This window comes from Oncorhynchus keta, chromosome 15 (genome assembly GCF_023373465.1).
Source record: "Oncorhynchus keta strain PuntledgeMale-10-30-2019 chromosome 15, Oket_V2, whole genome shotgun sequence".
Classification (NCBI taxonomy): Eukaryota; Metazoa; Chordata; class Actinopteri; order Salmoniformes; family Salmonidae; genus Oncorhynchus; species Oncorhynchus keta.
This window is the reverse complement of record NC_068435.1, coordinates 32133225-32156950: the sequence shown is the minus strand read 5'-3', so window position 1 is coordinate 32156950 and position 23726 is coordinate 32133225. Positions and strand designations below refer to the sequence as shown.

Genomic DNA, 23726 nt, shown 5'->3' with positions numbered 1-23726 from the left:
AGAAATGAGCATTCGATTCTCTGGCAACAGCTCTGATGGACATTCCTGAAGTCAGCATGCCAATTGCACACTCCCTCAAAACCTGAGACATCTGTGTCATTGTGATGTGTGACAAAACCGCACATTTTAGAATGGCCTTTTGTTGTCCCCACCACAAGTTGCACCTGTGTAATGATCATGCTGTTTAATCAGATTCTTGATACACCACACCTGTCAGGTGGATGGATTATCTTGGCAAAGGATAAATATTCTCTAACAGGGATGTAAAGAAATTTGTGCACAACATTTGAGAGAAATAAGCTTTTTGTGCTTATGGAAAAATTCTGGGAACTTCTGGGACCAACACATGTTGTGTTAATAATTTTGTTCAGTAAATATACACTACCGTTCAAAAGTTTGGGGTCACTTAGAAATGTCCTTGTTTTTTAAATTAAAGCACATTTTTTGTCCATTAAAATAACATCAAATTGATCAGAAATACAGTGTAGACATGGTTAATGTTGTAAATGACTATTGAAGCTGGAACTGGACGATTTTTTAATGGAATATCTACATAGGTGTACGGAGGCCCATTATCAGCAACCATCACTCCTGTGTTCCAATGGCATGTTGTATTAACTAAAAACCCTTTTGCAATTATGTTAGCACAGTTGAAAACGGTTATGCTTATTAAAGAAGCAATAAAACTGGCCGCCTTTAGACTAGTTCAGAATCTGGAGCATCAGCAGTGGGTTCGATTACAGGCTCAAAATGGCCAGAAACAAAAACCTTTCTTCTGAAACTCGTCAGCCTATTCTTGTTCTGAGAAATGAAGATTATTCCATACGAGAAATTGCCAAGAAAATGAAAATCTCGTACAACGCTGTGTATTACTCACTTCACAGAACAGCGCAAACTGTTTCTAAACAGAATAGAAAGAGGAGTGGGAGGCCCCGGTGCACAACTGAGCAAGACGACAAGTACATTTGAGTGTCTAGTTTGAGAAACAGATGCCTCACAAGTCCTCAACTGGCAGCTTCATGATATAGTACCCAAAAAACACCCGTCTCAACGTCAACAGTGAAGAGTCGACTCCGTGATGCTGGCCTTCTAGTAGAGTTCCTCTGTCCAGTTTCTGTGTTCTTTTGCCCATCGTAATCTTTTATTTTTATTGGCCAGTCTGAGATATGGCTTTTTCTTTGTAACTCTGCCGAGAAGGCCAGCATACTAGAGTTGCCTCTTCACTGTTGACATTGAGACTGGTGCTTTGCGAGTACTATTTAATGAAGCTGCCAGTTGAGGACTTGTGAGGCGTCTGTTTCTCAAACTAGACAAAAAAGAAGAAAAAAGGAAAAAAAAGCAATAGTTCTTCCTGACTGTATGAAATAACACTATCCTGCGATAGAGTGTATATAATCCTAAATCTAATATAGATTTTCTGGGCTAGCAATGTAAGAAATAATACTGCAATGTTTCCTATTGACGAGAAGCGAGGCAGCCCTCTCTGTCGGCACCATCAGCACTTAATGATTCTCTACCCTTTACTCTACACTACACTATACATAATTGTTTTGTTACATAAACTGAAATTAGGTGAACTATTAGAAATTTTGCATTGAAGAAATGGCGGAGCGATTTCTGCATAGTGCATCTTTAATTATTAAGCAAGTGAGGAGTTTTTGAGAGAGTGTGGAATTTAGTCAAGAAAAAAATGAATTGTTTTTTTGATACCTAATATTGATACCTATTTGATCTAATATAGGTTAAGTAATGCTTAGGTTGTTATGAGCATACTGATAATAAGTGTGATGCACGTGACATTCTGGTAAATTGAGAAAAACACAATTCATTGAATTGTCCCTGTTGAAATTCAAGGCGTCTATGCATATTCATGAGGCTAGAATAGCATCTCACTCTCCATTGAATACAGGCGGTTGACGTCAACACCCTTATCGAATATTGAAAGTATATTCAAATAACGAGATGTATCCTCCAATCCAGAGAGAAATGGGCGGGAGCTTGACATCCCACTGTTCCGCTCTATGGACAGCGAATCCCATTGTTAGGGCGGAGTCACAAGCATCTTGTCATTATGTCCAGGATCTCTGATAATATTGCTAGCCAGACAGTTATTTGTTAATTTTTTCGCGAAGTCATTGGTCGATATTTGTACAAAATATTCATTTTCTATCGCTTGATGTTGTTATGGTAGTTGCTTTTTAAGTGAACGTTTTACATTTCAAATCGTAGACCGAGGAATGAGTGATATTCATTTAAGGAATAACATGTCGCTAACATTAGCTAGCTAGCCAAAGTAGCTAACGTTAGCTACTGTTATTATCTAGCTCTTTGTTTTGACTGTGATGGTCTGATGATGTTGAATAGCTTGGAAAGCTGCTGGGGCTCGATATAGTATTCGTATGAACAGACATATTATATTTGAATGGGTTGTTAAACAGTAGTTAATGTGTAATACCGTTACTTCTGTAACGAGTGGAGGATACATGTGGTTGTAAACTAACAATAGTAAGTTTACAAGCTAGCTTCTATAGCTAGCTAAACAACGAGGGGCTGAGAAGAGGACATGGGCAATTGTCTCAAATCGCCGACGTCGGACGATATATCTTTGCTTCACGAGTCTGACAGAGGAAGTTATGGGGACGCAGACGCGGATTTGGAGCCACCTCCGCCTTACCAGGTCAGACTTGATATTAATTTAGCTAGATAGTTTTATTAGTTATTTAGCTAGCAAACGTTAGCCAGTCACTGGTGTGAAGTAGGGTTATGATAATTGACATAATCATGCAAAACCCAGGGTATGGGGCAAATGCATTGAACATCTTGGGAATCTGGTCAAAACATTTTCTGATTATTTAGCAAGCTGGTTGATGTAATTTCTTTTGTACTCTTCCAGACCTGGGTTATGACTCATTCATCCAGCTCGGTAACGTTATAGTTTAAAGTTGCTGTCAAATGTATAGTTTCAATTTGACTTCAGATTAGCCCGAATTAAATATTTAAAGACCAGGGGAAATAATAATAGGTTTTGAATATTTAGAAATATATATTTTACCTTTATTTAACAAGGCAAGTCAGTTAAGAAGGAATTCTTATTTACAATGGCGGCCTACAAGGGCCGATTGTGCTCAGCCCTATGGGACTCCCAGTCACGGCCAGATGTGAAACAGGCTGGATTCGAACCAGGGACTGTAGTGACACCTTAGACTATGCATTGCCTTAGACTATGCATTGCCTTAGACTACTGCGCCACACGGGAGTCCATAGTGCATTAAAATGATTATTTTCATAGCTAGGTATTGCAACTGATTATGGGTCTGAGTTTTCATATTACAATAGTTTAACAAACCCAGTTACACAAAGGAAAAATCACACACGCAGCACTTTTGTTGCCCAAATGCTTTTCAATCTCACAAAAGTGTTCCTAACAGGCTTGCCAAGAATGTCCAGAATGGGCAGTTTTTGTCAACTGCTTTATCCACGGCAGGGTGGATAACAGTACAACAGTATCTATGGGCTTAAAAAGCCTAAATGAACAACTTTAGCTGACATGAAATTTCTGACAAGTTAGAAATAGCTCTCTACGGTATGCAATGACTAACATGACAAAAGGAACTGATGATGCACCGCCCAGTTTCAAAATTGCACCCTGTGCATTCTACTATTACAACTAGGTGTCATCTGGCATCAACTTTATCAATTGAAACCAATATAAGCACAGCCACTCTTATAGGCAGGGTGAAACCGAGCTAGGAGGGGGGCCCATCCCACCTCACGCATACAGTGATTGATAAAACACTGGGTTGTGCAATCAGTCCAGTTGAATTGGCCTGTTTATTGACTCTCCTCTGTATGTGTGTCTTTTCTCCAGGAGCAGGCGCACATGCCAGTGTACCACCCCACCCCCAGCCAGGCCCGCCTGGCCACCCAGCTGACTGAGGAGGAGCAGGTCCGTATCGCCCAGCGTATCGGCCTCATCCAGCATCTTCCCCGGGGCGTCTATGACGGAGGCCGGGACGGCTCCGAGAAAAAAATCAGAGAGTGAGCATCTGTATACCACTGTTTTTATTATTTGATGTTATTGATAAAGATCACTGATCATGTGACCTAACTAGGGTAAAACTTCTGCCCTAGCTGTAACATGTAACTGTGTGTTTAACATAACTAGTGCCCATGGTTTTTCCTGGTCAGGTAATGTGCTCAGGAAATATATACAACAGACTCTAATTAAAACTACTATTCATAATTGTATATAACCCATTTTCTAGGTGTGTGATATGTATGATGGACTTTGTGTACGGGGACCCCATCCGGTTCCTGCCATGTATGCACATTTACCACATGGACTGTATAGATGACTGGCTGATGAGGTCCTTCACCTGCCCCTCCTGCATGGAGCCTGTGGATGCTGCCCTGCTTTCCACCTACGAGACCAACTGACCCCTAAGACAACCCTACCCCATTATGATGAGCTCCGCAAAGCTGCACCCCTATACACACACACACACACACTACAACCATCACAGACTTCTTACAGCGCCACCTCCACCAGCCCCAACAAATACATACACACGCTGCCCTCCTCCGCTTTTAACTTTGGGATAACGAGTAGCATGGTGTCTTGGTCGGTGATGACATAGAGAGAGAGAGACTATGCGAACACTAGTGATTAACAATGAAAAGACTTTGACCCATCCGCCCATCACCTGGAACTGGCTCTGAACTGAACAGGCTGAGTCATGGAGGACATAGGAGGACAAGCATGAAAATATGTTTGTGTGTCTGTGGTGGACTGGGTTCCTGAGCCAGCTGTTGAATAAAGTAGGCCTGGATTGGTGATGTTATGGTGGGGAGGAGGAGGGGGCTGTTACCGTAGCGATGGCTCACTGCAGTTCCACTTGAGCAGGTCTCGGTGGTATCCCATCCCAGCATTTTGTTCACCACGATTAGTAGCTGAAAATGGGATTGGATAATTCTCTGTCGTCTGAATTTGGCCACCAGGAGGTATCCTATCAGATTCCTCTAAAAGCCACAGCTGGCAACACCATGACATGACTCATCTGTCTTCTAAAGTCTCCAAATCCTGCACTCTGAATATGGCTTAGTAAGGGTAAAAAAGCCCCAGGAAAGCCGGCATGGTGGCGTAATAATCGGTATCTCTCTATGGACTGAAGCTTACCCTGTTTTAGTGTTACAGTTGCAAAGTAAAATAAGTTACAGAGCATAGTATTCTTTAGGCTTACAACAAAGTAACTATAGTATGCACATACACAGTGCAGAAATCACCCAAAGTCCATCCTTTATTAGACTATGTACTACATGCATTGGCTTTTGTTTTGCCATTCAGATTTACCATTCGAAATAGCTCCACTGCCATTCCGAATGGCCTAAAGAAGTGTATGAGCTGTATGTCAGTCACCCTGTGTAAGGTTCATATGTTTTACTTTTAGAGGATTAACATAGCTGTCAGCCAATGTAAAGGGCTCGTTTGTGCATGTGGTGGAGGATCAGTCTAGAAGTTAGGAATGCTTGCACACACATTAAATCTGATCCCGAGATTTGCACTTTACTTATAGGACATTAACGGAAGCATTATGTTAATATATATCTATATCTATAACCTTGCACTTTTCAATATTATTTATTATTTTTGCAGCACAGAAGTTAGGATTGATATTGATAATGGTATCAATGCTACCATTGGTCACTTATCACATTAAAGAAAAGCTCAATAGCTGAATATATATTCATGAATTGTGTGATTCAGTAGAGTGAGTCTCTGCTTTGTTTTGCTTGTCTTGATCCTAGCGTGTGTTTTTGTGTGAAAGTGACTGGGAGGAGGGGAGACATTAAGAATAGTGGAATTTCTTCCCTTAAGTACTTAGCTTACTTATCTTTATTTTCAGTCTTCTCCCACAGTCAATACATCATTGTGCAAAAATACGTTCTGGCTGTTTTTACATACACTATGATTTCCTTTTTTGTTTGTCGCTTTTTATATATATATATATATATATATATATATATATGTTTGTAACTGCTGCTGTGGTGAATTATTTCCGTTAAATGTTTAGTTTATATTATAATTGATACCCTTTTCTGTATTTATGTTTGCACTGGTGGAAAAAGTACCCAAATTCATACTTGAGTAAAATTAAAGATACCTTAATAGAAAATGACTCAAGTAAAAGTCACCCGGTAAAATACTACTTGAGTAAAAGTTAAAGAGTATTTGGTTTTAAATATACTTAAGTACCAAGAGTAAATGTAATTGCTAAAATATACTTAAGTATCAAATGTAAAGTATAAATCATTTCAAATTCCTTATATTAAGCAAACCAAACGGCACCATTTTCTTGTTTTTTTACATTTACGGATAGACAAGGGCACACTCAGACATCATTTAAAAACAAAGCATTTGTGCTTATTGAGCCTGCCAGATCAGAGGCAGTAGGGATGGCCAGGGATGTTCTCTTGATAAGTGCGCGCATTGGACCATTTTCCTGTCCTGCTAAGCATTCAAAATGTAACGAGTACTTTTGGGTGTCATGTAAAATGTATGGAGTAAAAAAACATTATTTTCTTTAGGAATGTAGCGAAATATAAGTAGTCAAAAATATAAATATTAAAGTACAGATACCCCCAAAAACTTCTTAAGTAGTACTTTACACCACTGGATGTTTGTATATCTCCTACCTTTAGATGTATTGTTTGTCATTGTGTTTGTAGGAGATAAAAGTTTTGGCCATTAGAGTTTACACTGGTTTTGACTATGCATCTGCAAAACTCTGTCCCAGAGATATAAAGTGCAAGAGGGAGAAGATTTACAGTGCATTTGGAAAGTATTCAGACCACTTGACTTTTTCTACACTATTCTACAACGGATTACATTTGAAAAATCCCCCATCAATCTACACACAATAACCTGTTTTCTCTTTGTCATTATAGAGTTAGACATTTAGCAAATGTGTGTGTGTATATATATATAAAAACAAAAACCTTATTTACAGTTGAAGTTGGAAGTTTACGTACACCTTAGCCAAATACATTTAAACTCAATTTTTCACAATTCCTGACATTTAATCCTAGTAAAAATTCCCTGTCTTAGGTTAGTTTGATCACCACTTTATTTTAAGAATGTGAAATGTCAATAATAGGAGAGAGAATGATTTATATCAGCTTTGATTTCTTTCATCACATTCCCATTGGGTCAGAAGTTTACATACACTCAATTAGTTTTTGGTAGCATTGCCTATAAATGGTTTAAATTAGGTCAAACGTTTCGGAAAGCCTTCCACAAGCTTCCCACAATAAGTTGGGTGAATTTTGGCCCATTCCTCCCGACAGAACTGGTGTAACTGAGTCAGGTTTGTAGGCCTCCTTGCCGCATATGCTTTTTCTGTTCTGCCCACAAATGTTCTATTGGATTGAGGTCAGTCCTTTGTGATGACTTTGTTGTCTTTAAGCCATTTTGCCACAACTTTGGAAGTATGCTTGGGGTCATTGTCCATTTGGAAGACCCATTTGCAACCAAGCATTAACTTCCTGACTGATGTCTTGAGATGTTGCTTCAATATATCCACATAATTTTCCTTCCTCATGAAGCCATCTATTTTGTGAAGTGCACCAGTCCCTCCTGCAGCAAAGCATCCCCACAACATGATGCTGTCACCCCTGTGCTTCACAGTTGAGATGGTGTTCTTCGGCTTGCAAGCCTCCCCCTTTTTCCTCCGAACATAACAATGGTCATTATGGCCAAACAGTTCTATTTTTGTTTTATCAGACGAGAGGATATTTCTCCAAAAAGTACGATCTTTGTCCCCATGTGCAGTTGCAAACCGTAGTTCGGCTTTTTTAATGAGCGGAATTTCAGGTTATGTCGATACAGGACTCGTTTTACTGTGGATATAGATACTTTTGTATCTGTTTCCTCCAGCATCTTCACAAGGTCCTTTGCTATTGTTCTGGGATTGATTTGCACTTTTCGGACGAAAGTACGTTCATCTCCAGGAGACAGAATGCATCTCCTTCCTGAGCGGTATGACGGCTGCGTGGTCCCATGGTGTTTATACTTGCGTACTGTTGTTTGTACAGATGAACGTGGTACCTTCAGGTGTTTGGAAATTGCTCCCGAGGATCAACCAGACTTGTGAAGTTCTACAATTTATTTTCTGAGGTCTTGGCTGATTTATTTTTATTTTCCCATGATGTCAATCAAAGAGGCACTGAGTTTGAAGGTAGGCCTTGAAATACATCCACAGGTACACCTCCAATTGACTCAAATGATGTCAATTAGCCTATCAGAAGCTTCTAAAGCCATGGCATCATTTTCTGGAATTTTCCAACTATTTAAACACAAGTCAACTTAGTGATTGTAAACTTCTGACCCACAGGAATTGTGATACAGTGAATTGCAAGTGAAATAATCTGTCTGAACAATTGTTGGAAAAATGACTTGTGTCATGCACAAAGTAGATGTCCTAACTGACTTGCCAAAACTATAGTGTGTTAACAAATTTGTGGAGTGGTTGAAAAATGAGTTTTAATGACTCCAACCTAAGTGTATGTAAAGTTAAACTGTAAATAAGTATTCAGATCCTTTGCTGTGAGACTCGAAGTTGAGCTCAGGTGCATCCTGTTTCCATTGACCATCCTTGAGCTGTTTCTACAACTTGATTGGAGTCCACCTGTGCTAAAGTCAATTGATTGGACATGATTTGGAAAGGCCCACACCTGACTATATAAGGTCCCACAGTTGACAGTGCATGTCAGAGCAAAAACCAAGCCATGAGGTCAAAGGAATTGTCCGTAGAGCGCCGAGACAGGATTGTGTCAAGGCACAGATGTGTGGAAGGGTACCAAGAACACAGTGGCCTCCATCAGTCTTAAATAGAGGAAGTTTGGAACCACCAAGACTCTTCCTTCAGCTGGCCCCCAACTGATCAATCAGGGGAGAAGGGCCTTGGTCAGGGAGGTGACCAAGAAGCCGATGGTCACTGACAGAGCTCCAGAGTTTCTCTGTGGAGATGGGAGAAACTTCCAGAAGGACATCCATCTCTGCAGCACTCCTCCAATCAGTTCTTTAGGTTAGAGTGGCCTGATGGAAGCCACCTCTCAGTAAAAGGCACATGACAGCCCGCTTGGAGTTTGCCAAAAAAACACCTAAAGACTCTCAGACCGTGAAAAACAATATTCTCTGGTCTGATGAAACCTAGATTTAACTATTTGGCCTGAATGCCAAGCATCACTGCTGCAGGAAACTACAGGGACTGGGAGACCTGTCAGAATCGAGCGAAAGATGAACGGAGCAAAGTGCAGTGATCCTTCATGAAAACCTGCTCCGACACGCTCAGGACCTCAGACTGAGGCCGAGGTTCACCTTACAACAGGAGAGCGACCATAAGGACACAGCCAAGACAACGCAGGAGTGGCTTCGTATAAGTCTCTGAATGTCCTTGAGTGGTCCAGCCAGAGCCCGGACATGAACCTGATCTAACATCTCTGTAGAGAACTGAAAATAGCTGTGTAGCGACGCTCCCCATCCAACCTGACAGAGCCTGAGAGGATCTGCAGAGAAGAATGGGGGAAACTCCCCAAATACAGGCGTTCCAAGCTTGCAGCATCATACCCAAGAAGACTGGAGGCTGTAATCGCTGCCAAAGGTGCTTCAACAAAGTACTGAGTAAAGGGTCTGAATACTTATGTACATTTTATTTTATTTTTAATACATTTGCCAAAATGTAAGAAACAATTTTTGCTTTTGTTATTGTGGGGTATTGTGTGTAGATTGAGGGGGGGAAAACAATTGAATCCATTTTAAAAATGAGGCTGTAATGTAACAATGTGGGAAAAGTAAATGTTTTTTTTCTCCATCTTTTTCTTCTTTTTTTTGTTCAGGAATCTGAAAATAAATGTAATCTTGATTTTTGGAAGGCCAAACAGCCCCTATATTGAATCTGTATAAAATAAACCGGAAAGCACACACTTGGGTAATTCCTGAATTATGTGTTCTGAGACTGTAGTATCTTTTTGTTACACCAGATGGTAGTACAACACTGTACAACATTTCCCCTTTAAAGCTAGCTCTGTCAACACAGTACATACAGTATATTTTGCTCCTTTGTTGTTGTTTTTTGCTGTCATTATCATGGCCATGGTTTTTGAAAGTCTCTTGCCATAGGCAGCCCTATTCAGATTTTTTTTTACGCTAATTGGTCTTTTGACCAATCACATAAGTTGTTTTTCAAAGCTGATCTGATTGGTATGAAGACCAATTTAGTGAGAAGAAAAAAAATCGGAATTAGGCTGCCTGTTGAGACATGGCCAGACAGTTTTGTACAAAGCCAGGCTTTTATGGCCATGATCTGTGCTTTTACAAAAGGGATTGGCAACATGCCTGTTCGTTCCTCAGATTAGGTGTTTGACCGAGTTAATCGGTGTGATCAGTTTAATTTAGCAATGTTTCAATACAATCACCTGTGAAAGCTTAGGCTAGCGGGGCTAATGTCATGATACGTAGGAAAGTTTACATTAGGCAACGTTAAACAAAACATGGGCTCTGTCAAAATAATGACTCTTGTTGCAACATGCTAACATGTTTGTACTTTTCCTTGAAACTTAATACAATCATGATAATATATGCCATTAAGCAGACACTTTTATCCAAAACGACTGCATGCATACAATACACCTAATCAGATTTTCTATGGCAACAGCTAGTCTTTGTTGCCCTTTCACTAGTAGTTCCGATCAGCATTAGAAAGGTTTTTGGGTGCAAGGTCTCAGAATGTATTCAAATCTTATTTTCACGAAGGAGCTTTATTGAAGGACTTTATTGTTGCCTTTTGGGACTAGCGCTTTGATATATGTACCTGCACTACATGTGTATATATAGGGGATGAGGTGTTTTTATACAATATAAAATAGTCAAATTATTAGTTACACCATGCAACTTTCCCAAAATAACTGGCATACAATAGAAAGGCCAGTGTGTTGATTCTATTTTTTAGTATTGCAAACCTGAAGTACTCAAAAACTACAAGCTGATCTTGTACGCTGTCTGTGGGCTCCCTGAGAAATAATTGTAAGAAGCCTACTGATGCACTGATACCTGCAGGTTGCATTTTGTGCTCAACCATACTAAATCATAGGTTTCACAAAGTTAAATGACTTTAAATCATGATGTAAGATGATCAGGTACGTGGCTTTTTTTGCGAGTTATTTGTAACCTATAGTTTGTCGTTGCTATGGCTTGTACATTCCGTGGAAGGTGACCGGCATAGAGCACTTCACCTCTGCCCTGGCGATCTCCGACATGTCCTTGGCGTTGAGGATCAGCATGTACCCTGGCCTCTGGGCCCCGGTGGCCACCACAATGGTCAACTGGACACCTGTGGGTCATTGGAAAACCATACTGGTTGTTAGAAAACGGCCTGGACTCATAGACTAGACGTAACATATTACATTTTATATCGGGGAATCTCAAATTAGTATGATATGTTATGTTTGGTATGGTTACATAAGACAGAAGGTTACTTAACCCTTTAAACTAAACCTTAACCCCTAGCCTAGGTAACATTAGCCACAACATATTGAAATTAGTAACAAATCATACATATTGCATATTCATAGCATATTGTATGCATTGCAATTCGTAACATATCATACGAATTGTAATTCATACCATATTATACGAGATGGATGATGGACATCCACAAATTAATACATACTAAATGGAGGTAGACAAATTTACATTTACTACGTCTACCCCTGAGTCCAGGTTTGAAAATACAGCGCCCACCAAATTTTACAGTAACCCCACTTTTGAACAAATTTTGCTTAGAACATTTTTCTACTAAATTGAAAATACCTTGTCCCTGGATAAATAGCTAAAGTCTCTTAAACTCTCTTCCTAACACTAACACAAACAAGATACTGGGTATGTGTTTGCCCTGCACCATACCTGTAACTGTTACCGTATAAAACAGTAACAGTACAGTACATACCATCATCCTCATCCACGCCATCGGGGGTTTACATAAACGGACTCTGAGGGGTAGGAGTCCGGCTCCTGCCACACCTAGGTCTCCTTGGTCTTCACGTTCAACTTGATAATCTACAGCCGCAAGTGGACAGAGACTCATCAAGGTCTAACATACATGTCAGAGTTAGAAGATTTTGAAGACAGATTTGTGGCAAACAAGACGACTCAACCCTGAAGTGGTTGAGGCGTAGGCATATGTGTAGTTCTTCTCACCGTGCTTCTAATAGTTGATTTGAGGGAACTCAAAGGCTTGGCGAGGCCCAGAGAACAGCGCTTCAGGCTCCAGCCAGATGGTCCCGTCAGAACACATCACCGATGTTGCCGTGGTGTACGGCAGGCAGATCAGGTTCTATCCCTGCTCCCAGATCAGGTTCTATCCCTGCTCCCAGATCAGGTTCTATCCCTGCTCCTCCTGGAACATATAATCAGTATATGTTGCTATCCAAAAGAAGGGAAATACAGGCACATATGCACTTGAATGTAACAAATATGTAAATGAAACATTTATTTTTTCTAAAGCTGGAATCCGTGGCGTTTGTGATATTACAACAACAAAGACATTACTTCAAACAAATGCATCCCCCCTCGGACATCATTGCAAGCGCAATAGAACATAGTATGTACTAAGACTTTTCTTTCTTCACGAAGCTGGATGCGCATGTCCTCCGTTTCAAAACCAGTGACCAGTGGCGCTGTTTCACCTTTCGCGGATTTCAGCTACCATTTCAGGATTTCTGAGGTTGAGGAGTCATCATGGCTGCCTTCTTCACCTCCTCCCAGTTGGAACGCAGGTTGGCCAGCCAAAGGTAGTTGTAAACAACTCAAACCTACCAGGAAACAAAATAAAGAATGAGTTTTATAATCCTTTGAACAGACAGTGTTTAAAGACCATGGGCTAGGAATCATTAATCAATTCTTCTGAAAAAGGACATTGCTAACAGGCTGACTACACTGCTCGCGTGTAACATAAATGTTATACAATTGTTGCACCGACACTGCTCGTGCGCACCAACGAGCGTCTGCGTTGCCAAGGACTAAAATAGAAGTCAGTTCTATTTCTGACGCAGATTGCGCTGCAAGTCCTGCCTCTCCCCTCTCCTCATTCGTTCATAGAAGCAAATACAAACGTGCCATCTCCTCATTGGTTATACCCATGCGGGTGACTGAAAGACAAACGAGCAGCCGGTTTGGGTTCCATGTAAGGCAACTCACTTCAAATGTATGCCACCCTGAAATCTCTCAGTCCATAAATAATCTAGTCAGTTATGACGTCATCACTTTTTATATACACATTTACATTTGCCAGTGTACCGACATTGCCATTGCTTATGAGAGACATTGTTCCATTACCCTTTCCATGTACACACGTCAGCTACGATAAAGCCTTGTTCCTCGTAAGTGTTGATGTGACGAAACAGGTTGACAGGAGCAGCCCTGAATTTATGGTCAACAGACTCTCTTTGTCCTCCTCCAATGTCCTTTCTGGCGATGTGGAACAACGTCTGTGAAAAGCAGGTGGGGTATGCTGAAGTCTCTTGAGACAGCACACATGCATAATTTGGTTCTCAGTGCCAACATTAGGTACAGTATGCTGTTACTGTATGTTCCTGTATATAAATGTGTCACATTTAAACCAAAGTATATTGAGTGTTTATTTCCTGACACCAAAAACCTCATGGGACTCAAAGCAATACATGTAGTTGGAGCCTCGGATGCTCCAGGCACTCAGGAACTTAAGGTTGATTTTCACCGGGGTCTCCACGAAGACAATGTAGTTCTATGACATGCCAAAACTAAGGGTGATATGGAAACCATACGACATATGACTTAGTCCAATTACACAAACTGCCACTGCAGTCTGTAACACAGGAGGCGTGTTGATGTTAGACTTTATGCTGTTTCGGGGACCTCAAGTTTGACTATAAACATGATGGACATGTTATTATGACCCTGGTACTGGGGAATTGCACCACAGCCATAGACTTTTCAATGGGGTCTGAGGAAAGAACAGAAGATGCAAGCAGGGCACAAGCCTTCAGCTTGCCTTACCGTTACAGGTTCTCCGATCCAGAACATGTTAAGATATCAAGGACAAGTTGCTTACATGTTGTAGCTTAATTCAAACATCGACTAAGAGGTGGAATATGTGCATGAAGTCTGAATAAATATTGTGCACTTTTTATTTTCTTGGGATACAAGCCCAACCTTTCTGTGTGGGCGGAGTTCTGATGACATTGTAGGTCAGTGACGCTCCTTTTCCCATGCAGCTTCCTTTGTTGAACACTGTTCCGTGCGAGTGGGCTGTCACACCGTTGATGTTGACGCAGTCCCCCTGAGGGGAAGTGAAGTCAAAATGTTATTCAGAATCATGTTATACATTATTCATGTGTTATAACTTATTGAGAAGTGCAATTTCTGTCTATAATCAGTGGACCAGTCGGTAACACTTCTGTTTTTTGAGTCAGCTGAATTAGAACAAAGAATATATGCAAACACTATGGTTCCTAATATATTGGTAATAATGTAATACAGGGGTATGGAATCTCAATTTTGACCTTCTTCAGTGTCTCCAGTGTGTCAGTGTTGACTTTAGTGATGTAATTGGTTTCTGTGATGGCATAGTAATCTTCACCAATGGGATAAACGTTCACCAGACAGGTATCAGTCACCACAACACCCTTGAAGTAAGTGAAAAACCTGCACGGAGAAACCCATACACAAGTTTTGAAATTGACCCGAGTCATCATCAAAATGACGTTCAGGGCATCGACCATAAAAATATACACACTGATTGATATGAAGGATCAGATACAGGCTAGCAAATAACAATTTACAGGAAATGTTACTCATCTAATATAATGGCAAACATGAAAAGTGATAATAGACACTGTGCATTCGGAAAGTATTCAGACCCCTTTACTTTTCCCACATTTTGATACATTACAGCCATATTTTAAAATGTATTTTTTCCCCCCCACATCAATCTACACACGATACTGCACAATGACAAAGCAAAAACAGCTTTTTAGATTTTTTTTGCACATTTATTAAACAAAACTAACTGAAATAGGACATTTAATTAGGTATTCAGAACCTTTACTTTGTTGAAGCACCTTTGGCAGTGAATAAGCCTTGAGTCTTCTTGGGTATGACGCTACAAGCTTGGCACACCTGTATTTGAGGAGTTTCTCCCAGTCTTCTCTGAAGATCCTCTCAAACTCTGTCAGGTTGGATGGGGAGCGTTGCTGCACAGCTATTTACAGGTCTCTCTAGGGATGTTCAATCGGTTTCAAGTCCGAGCTCTGGCTTGGCCACTCAAGGACATTCAAAGACTTATCCCGAAGCCACTCCTGCGTTTTCTTGGCTGTGTTAAGTGTCCTGTTGGAAGGTGAACCTTAGCCCCAGTCTGATGACCTGAGCGCTCTGGAGCAGGTTTTCATGAAGGATCTCTCTGTATGTGGTCTGTTCATCTTTGCCTCGATCCTGACTAGTCTCCCAGTCCCTGCTGCTGAAAAACATCCTCACAGCATGATGCTGCCACCACCATGCTTCCCCATAGGGATGGTGCCAGGTTTCCTCCAGATGTGACGCTTGGCATTCAGGCCAAAGAGTTCAATCTTAGTTTCATCAGACCAGGGAGACCTGTTTCTCATGGTCTGAGAGACTTTAGGTGCCTTTTGGCAAACTAAGAGCAGGCTGTCATGTGCCTTTTACTGAGGAGTGGCTTCTGTCTGGCCACTACCATAAAGACCTGGTTGATGGAGTTCTGCAGAGATGGTTGTCCTTCTGGAAGGTTCTCCCATCTCAACAGAGGAACTCTAGAGTGACCATCAGGTTCTTGGTCACCTCCCTGACCAAAGCTCTTCTCCCCCGATTGCTCAGTTTGGCCGGGTGACCAGCGAAAGGAAGAGTCTTGGTGGTTTCAAACATCTTCCATTTAAAAAAATGTAATAAAAAAATATTAAAAAATATATATATATAAAAATTATTTTAAAAAATACAAATAAATATATATATATATATATACAGTGCCTTGCGAAAGTATTCGGCCCCCTTGAACTTTGCGACCTTTTGCCACATTTCAGGCTTCAAATATAAAGATATAAAACTGTATTTTTTTGTGAAGAATCAACAACAAGTGGGACACAATCCTGAAGTGGGACACAATCATGAAGTGGAACAACATTTATTGGATATTTCAAACTTTTTTAACAAATCAAAAACTGAAAAATTGGGCGTGCAAAATTATTCAGCCCCTTTACTTTCAGTGCAGCAAACTCTCTCCAGAAGTTCAGTGAGGATCTCTGAATGATCCAATGTTGACCTAAATGACTAATGATGATAAATACAATCCACCTGTGTGTAATCAAGTCTCCATATAAATGCACCTGCACTGTGATAGTCTCAGAGGTCCGTTAAAAGCGCAGAGAGCATCATGAAGAACAAGGAACACACCAGGCAGGTCCGAGATACTGTTGTGAAGAAGTTTAAAGCCGGATTTGGATACAAAAAGATTTCCCAAGCTTTAAACATCCCAAGGAGCACTGTGCAAGCGATAATATTGAAATGGAAGGAGTATCAGACCACTGCAAATCTACCAAGACCTGGCCGTCCCTCTAAACTTTCAGCTCATACAAGGAGAAGACTGATCAGAGATGCAGCCAAGAGGCCCATGATCACTCTGGATGAACTGCAGAGATCTACAGCTGAGGTGGGACACTCTGTCCTTAGGACAACAATCAGTCGTATATTGCACAAATCTGGCCTTTATGGAAGAGTGGCAAGAAGAAAGCCATTTCTTAAAGATATCCATAAAAAGTGTCATTTAAAGTTTGCCACAAGCCACCTGGGAGACACACCAAACATGTCGAAGAACTGCTCTGGTCAGATGAAACCAAAATTGAACTTTTTGGCAACAACGCAAAACGTTATGTTTGGCGTAAAAGCAACACAGCTCATCACCCTGAACACACCATCCCCACTGTCAAACATGGTGGTGGCAGCATCATGGTTTGGGCCTGATTTCTTCAGCAGGGACAGACAGGGAAGATGGTTAACATTGATGGGAAGATGGATGGAGCCAAATACAGGACCATTCTGGAAGAAAACCTGATGGAGTCTGCAAAAGACCTGAGACTGGGATGGAGATTTGTCTTCCAACAAGACAATGATCCAAAACATAAAGCAAAATCTACAATGGAATGGTTCAAAAATAAACATATCCAGGTGTTAGAATGGCCAAGTCAAAGTCCAGACCTGAATCCAATCGAGAATCTGTGGAAAGAACTGAAAACTGCTGTTCACAAATGCTCTCCATCCAACCTCACTGAGCTCGAGCTGTTTTGCAAGGAAGAATGGGAAAAAAAATTCAGTCTCTCGATGTGCAAAACTGATAGAGACATACCCCAAGCGACTTACAGCTGTAATCGCAGCAAAAGGTGGCGCTACAAAGTATTAACTTAAGGGGGCTGAATAATTTTGCACGCCCAATTTTTCAGTTTTTGATTTGTTAACTGTAAACTGGGGATGATTATGGGGACCATGATGGTATGAGGGAGAGATTGGGAATTTAGCCAGGACACAGGGGTTAACAGCTCTACTCTTACAATAATTGCCAAGGGATCTTTAGTGACCACAGAGAGTCAGGACACCCATTTAACATCCCATCTGAAAGACAGCACCCTACCCCCTGGGGCATTGGGATATTTTCTTGGACCAGATGAAAGGGTGTCTCCTACTGATGCTCCAACACTGCTTCCATCAGCATCTGGTCTCCCATCCAGGACCAACTATGCTTAGCTTCAGAAGCAAGCCAGCAGTGGGATGCAGATTGGTAGGCGACATCATTTTGACACTGTATTATTTTATTTTATTATCATTTTTTTTTTTTATCTAAGCATATCTACTGAGCTGTCTGCGTCCTCCTGACTGGTAGTTTTGTTTTTAACAAACTAAGTATGCTTTTCTGCATCACTGCTACAATAAAAGATTGAAAGAAATGTGACTCTTATTTTGTACTTTTAATAACTGCTTACATTTCTAAAGTCGGCCAACCTTGTCACTAGACAAGCTAGCTATTCTAACTTGATTGATTGCCTGACATGGCTTCTTGGTGGCTAGTTATGAGGTTGGAAGATTGGGAACCTACAGTGAGGGAAAAAAGTATTTGATCCCCTGCTGATTTTGTACATTTGCCCACTGACAAAGAAATAATCAGTCTATAATTTTAATGGTAGCTTTATTTGAATAGTGAGAGACAGAATAACAACAAAAAAATCCAGAAAAACGCATGTCAAAAATGTTATAAATTGTTTGGCATTTTACATTTACATACATTTAAGTCATTTAGCGGGAAAAAAGTATTTGACCCCCTCTCAATCAGAAAGAGTTCTGGCTCCCAGGTGTATTTTATACAGGTAACGAGCTGAGATTAGGAGCACACTCTTAAAGGGAGTGCTCCTAATCTCAGTTTGTTACCTGTCCACAGAAGCAATCAATCAGATTCCAAACTCTCCACCAGGGCCAAGACCAAAGAGCTCTCCAAGGATGTCAGTGACAGGATTGTAGACCTACACAAGGCTGGAATGGGCTAGAAGACCATCGCTAAGCAGCTTGGTGAGAAGGTGACAACAGTTGGTGTGATTACTCGCAAATGGAAGAAACACAAAAGAACTGTCAATCTCCCTCGGCCTGGGGCTCCATGCAAGATCTCACTTCGTGGAGTTGCAATGATCATGAGAATGGTGAGGAATCAGCCCAGAACTACACAGGAGGATTTTGTCAATGATCTCAAGGCAGCTGGGACCATAGTCACCAAGAAAACAATTGGTAACACACTACGCCGTGAAGGACTGAAATGCTGCAGCGCTCGCAAGGTCCCCCTGCTCAAGAAAGCACATATACAGTACATGCCCATCTGAAGTTTGCCAATGAACATCTGAATGATTCAGAGGACACTGGGTGAAAGTGTTGTGGTCAGATGAGACCAAAATGGAGCTCTTTGGCATCAACTCGCCATGTTTGGATGAGGAGGAATGCTGCCTATGACCCCAAGAACACCATGCCCACTGTCAAACATGGAGGTGGAAACATTATGCTTTGGGGGTGTTTTTCTGCTAAGGGGACAGGACAACTTCACCGCATCAAAGGGATGATGGACGGGGCCATGGACCGTCAAATCTTGGGTGAGAACCTCCTTCCCTCAGCCAGGGCATTGAAAATAGGTCGTGGATGGGTATTCCAGCATGACAATGACCCAAAACACACGGCCAAGGCAACAAAGGAGTGGCTCAAGAAGAAGCACATTAAGGTCCTGGAGTGGCCAAGCCAGTCTCCAGACCTTAATCCCATAGAAAATCTGTGGAGGGAGCTGAAGGTTTGAGTTGCCAAACGTCAGCTCGAAACCTTAATGACTTGGAGAAGATCTGCAAAGAGGAGTGGGACAAAAACCCTCCTGAGATGTGTGCAAACCTGGCGGCCAACTAGAAGAAACGTCTGACCTCTGTGATTGTCAACAAGTGTTTTGCCACCAAGTACTAAGTCATGTTTTGCAGAGGGGTCAAATACTTATTTCCCTCATTAAAATGCAAATCAATTTAAAACATTTTTGACGTGCGTTTTTCTGGAAATTTTTGTTGTTATTCTGTCTCTCACTGTTCAAATAAACCTATCATTAACATTATAGACTGATCATTTCTTTGTCAATGGGAAAACGTACAAAATCAGCAGGGGTTCAAATACTTTTTTCCCTCACTGTATCTGGGCTAGTGAAAGCCAAATTCATAAAATTGCTTGGTGAAGCTCATCATAGAGGTCACATGCAGGGTGCTCGTCACGAGTCACCAATCATCTTGGGGAAGGTCTGAGACAGGTGCCAATGACTGCCCAAGCAGGGCATCACCATCTCTTGGTGAATGAGTGCACAGAGAATATTGGCCATTGTGAGCTCTCTTCACAGGAGAAACCAGCCACTGTAGCTCTCCAACACTACTGGTGGATGTGTCCTCACTGGTTTGGAAACATTCATGGCTGGCATATGAGTGCAATGTGTGAGTTGGAGTACACCTCCAGAACCCAATTCAGACTACTCTCTGCCCACAGTTTTATTTATCAAACTACTGTCTATCACATTTACTCTTTCAACTAAATAAACAAACACATTTATTACTCAAATTTCCGTTACTGTGTGACTGTGTTACTGTGTGACCCACAGAGAAAGAGCCTCATTGCCAAATCCAGAACTATCCCTTTAATGACTGATCTGAGCTGTCCTGATTTGCATATTCCCAGAATTTCACTTCACAACCACAGACAATTGTACCCAGGTGGGATTGTTGATTAACAAAAATTATCATATGTAAAATATATACTCTGCCCATAATTATTTTTCAAGGGTACCTTTCAAAGTAGTTGTAAAACCGTAATAGATGAGGTCGAGACCGCTGTGGCACTATATAACAACATCTACCCTGTCTCTATTTCTGTGGGTGGAAGCTCATCATGGAGGTCACATGCAGGGTGCTCGTCACCCAACCAATCACCTTGGGGAAGGTATGAGACAAGAGCCAATCACTACCCTAGCAGGGTAGCCAGCAGGGTATCACCTGATCTGGGTGAGTGAGTGCACAGAGAATATGAGCCATTGTGAGTTGTCTTTACAGGAGAAACCAGCCAGTGCACCTCTCCAGCACTACTGGTGTATGTGACCTCACTGGCTTGGAAACACTCATGGCTGGCATATGAGTGCAATGTGTGAGTTGGAGTACACCTCCAGAACCCAATTCAGACTACTCTCTGCCCACAGTTTTATTTATCAAACTACTGTCTATCACATTTACTCTTTCAACTAAATAAACAAACACATTTATTACTCAAATTTCCGTTACTGTGTGACTGTGTTACTGTGTGACCCACAGATAAAGAGCCTCATTGCCAAATCCAGAACTATCCCTTTAATGACTGATCTGAGCTGTCCTGATTTGCATATTCCCAGAATTTCACTTCACAACCACAGACAATTGTACCCAGGTGGGATTGTTGATTAACAAAAATTATCATATGTAAAATATATACTCTGCCCATAATTATTTTTCAAGGGTACCTTTCAAAGTAGTTGTAAAACCGTAATAGATGAGGTCGAGACCGCTGTGGCACTATATAACAACATCTACCCTGTCTCTATTTCTGTGGGTGGAAGCTCATCATGGAGGTCACATGCAGGGTGCTCGTCACCCAACCAATCACCTTGGGGAAGGTCTGAGACAAGAGCCAATCACTACCCTAGCAGGGTATCACCTGATCTGGGTGAGTGAGTGCACAGAGAATATGAGCCATTGTGAGTTGACTTCACAGGAGAAACCAGCCATTGCAGCACTACTGGTGGATGTGACCTCACTGGCTTGGAAACACTCATGGCTGGCATGTGAGTGCAATGTGTGAGTTGGAGTACACCTCCAGAACCCAATTCAGACTACTCTCTGCCCACAGTTTTATTTATCAAACTGCTGTCTATCACATTTAGTCTTTCAACTAAATAAACAAACACATTTATTACTCAAATTTCCGTTACTGTGTGACTACCCACAGATAAAGAGCCTCATTGCCAAATCCAGAACTATCCCTTTAATGACTGATCTGAGCTGTCCTGATTTGCATATTCCCTGAATTTCACTTCACAACCACAGACAATTGTACCCAGGTGGGATTGTTGATTAACAAAAATTATCATATGTAAAATATATACTCTGCCCATAATTATTTTTCAAGGGTACCTTTCAAAGTAGTTGTAAAACCGTAATAGATGAGGTCGAGACCGCTGTGGCACTATATAACAACATCTACCCTGTCTCTATTTCTGTGGGTGGAAGCTCATCATGGAGGTCACATGCAGGGTGCTCGTCACCCAACCAATCACCTTGGGCAAGGTATGAGACAAGAGTCAATCACTACCCTAGCAGGGTATCACCTGATCTGGGTGAGTGAGTGCACAGAGAATATGAGCCATTGTGAGTTGTCTTTACAGGAGAAACCAGCCAGTGCACCTCTCCAGCACTACTGGTGTATGTGACCTCACTGGCTTGGAAACACTCATGGCTGGCATATGTGTGAGTTGGAGTACACCTCCAGAACCCAATTCAGACTACTCTCTGCCCACAGTTCTATTTATCAAACTACTGTCTATCACATTTACTCTTTCAACTAAATAAACAAACACATTTATTACTCAAATTTCCGTTACTGTGTGACTGTGTTACTGTGTGACCCACAGATAAAGAGCCTCATTGCCAAATCCAGAACTATCCCTTTAATGACTGATCTGAGCTGTCCTGATTTGCATATTCCCAGAATTTCACTTCACAACCACAGACAATTGTACCCAGGTGGGATTGTTGATTAACAAAAATTATCATATGTAAAATATATACTCTGCCCATAATTATTTTTCAAGGGTACCTTTCAAAGTAGTTGTAAAACCGTAATAGATGAGGTCGAGACCGCTGTGGCACTATATAACAACATCTACCCTGTCTCTATTTCTGTGGGTGGAAGCTCATCATGGAGGTCACATACAGGGTGCTCGTCACCCAACCAATCACCTTGGGGAAGGTTTGAGACAAGAGCCAATCACTACCCTAGCAGGGTATCACCTGATCTGGGTGAGTGAGTGAACAGAGAATATGAGCCATTGTGAGTTGTCTTTACAGGAGAAACCAGCCAGTGCACCTCTCCAGCACTACTGGTGTATGTGACCTCACTGGCTTGGAAACACTCATGGCTGGCATATGAGTTGGAGTACACCTCCAGAACCCAATTCAGACTACTCTCTGCCCACAGTTTTATTTATCAAACTACTGTCTATCACATTTACTCTTTCAACTAAATAAACAAACACATGTATTACTCAAATTTCCGTTACTGTGCGACTACCCACAGATAAAGAGTCTCATTGCCAAATCCAGAACTATCCCTTTAATGACTGATCTGAGCTGTACTGATTTGCATATTCCCAGAATTTCACTTCACAACCACAGACAATTGTACCCAGGTGGGATTGTTGATTAACAAAAGTTATCATATGTAAAATATATACTCTGCCCATAATTATTTTTCAAGGGTACCTTTCAAAGTAGTTGTAAAACCGTAATAGATGAGGTCGAGACCGCTGTGGCACTATATAACAACATCTACCCTGTCTCTATTTCTGTGGTTGGAAGATCATCATGGAGGTCACATGCAGGGTGCTCGTCACCCAACCAATCACCTTGGGGAAGGTCTGAGACAAGAGCCAATCAATACCCTAGCAGGGTATCACATGATCTGGGTGAGTGAGTGCACAGAGAATATGAGCCATTGTGAGTTGACTTCACAGGAGAAACCAGCCATTGCAGCACTACTGGTGGATGTGACCTCACTGGCTTGGAAACACTCATGGCTGGCATATGAGTGCAATGTGTGAGTTGGAGTACACCTCCAGAACCCAATTCAGACTACTCTCTGCCCACAGTTTTATTTATCAAACTACTGTCTATCACATTTACTCTTTCAACTAAATAAACAAACACATGTATTACTCAAATTTCCGTTACTGTGCGACTACCCACAGATAAAGAGTCTCATTGCCAAATCCAGAACTATCCCTTTAATGACTGATCTGAGCTGTACTGATTTGCATATTCCCAGAATTTCA

At 41.3% G+C, this 23726-nt stretch overlaps 1 protein-coding gene and 1 pseudogene across 1 annotated transcript; one reads left to right on the top strand and one right to left on the bottom strand.

Moving 5' to 3' along the window:
• The first annotated feature begins 2531 nt into the window (after positions 1–2531).
• On the top strand, positions 2532–5751 carry LOC118394790 (RING finger protein 11-like). The gene is made up of 3 exons (XM_035788337.2): positions 2532–2677; positions 3869–4038; positions 4266–5751. The coding sequence occupies exons 1-3, from the start codon at positions 2564–2566 to the stop codon at positions 4435–4437; spliced, it is 456 nt and encodes a 151-aa protein (XP_035644230.1). The 5' UTR covers positions 2532–2563; the 3' UTR covers positions 4438–5751.
• LOC118395223 (retinoid isomerohydrolase-like) overlaps positions 4735–23726 on the bottom strand; it is a 56815-nt pseudogene continuing 37823 nt past the window's right edge.

Bases quoted from the DNA above. Each gene is read 5' to 3' on its own strand.
- LOC118394790 (XM_035788337.2), top strand. From the start codon at position 2,564: ATGGGCAATTGTCTCAAATCGCCGACGTCGGACGATATATCTTTGCTT. The intron at 2,678-3,868 runs GTCAGACTTGAT...TCTTTTCTCCAG, and splicing joins AGCCACCTCCGCCTTACCAG to GAGCAGGCGCACATGCCAGT. The intron at 4,039-4,265 runs GTGAGCATCTGT...CCCATTTTCTAG, and splicing joins TCCGAGAAAAAAATCAGAGA to GTGTGTGATATGTATGATGG.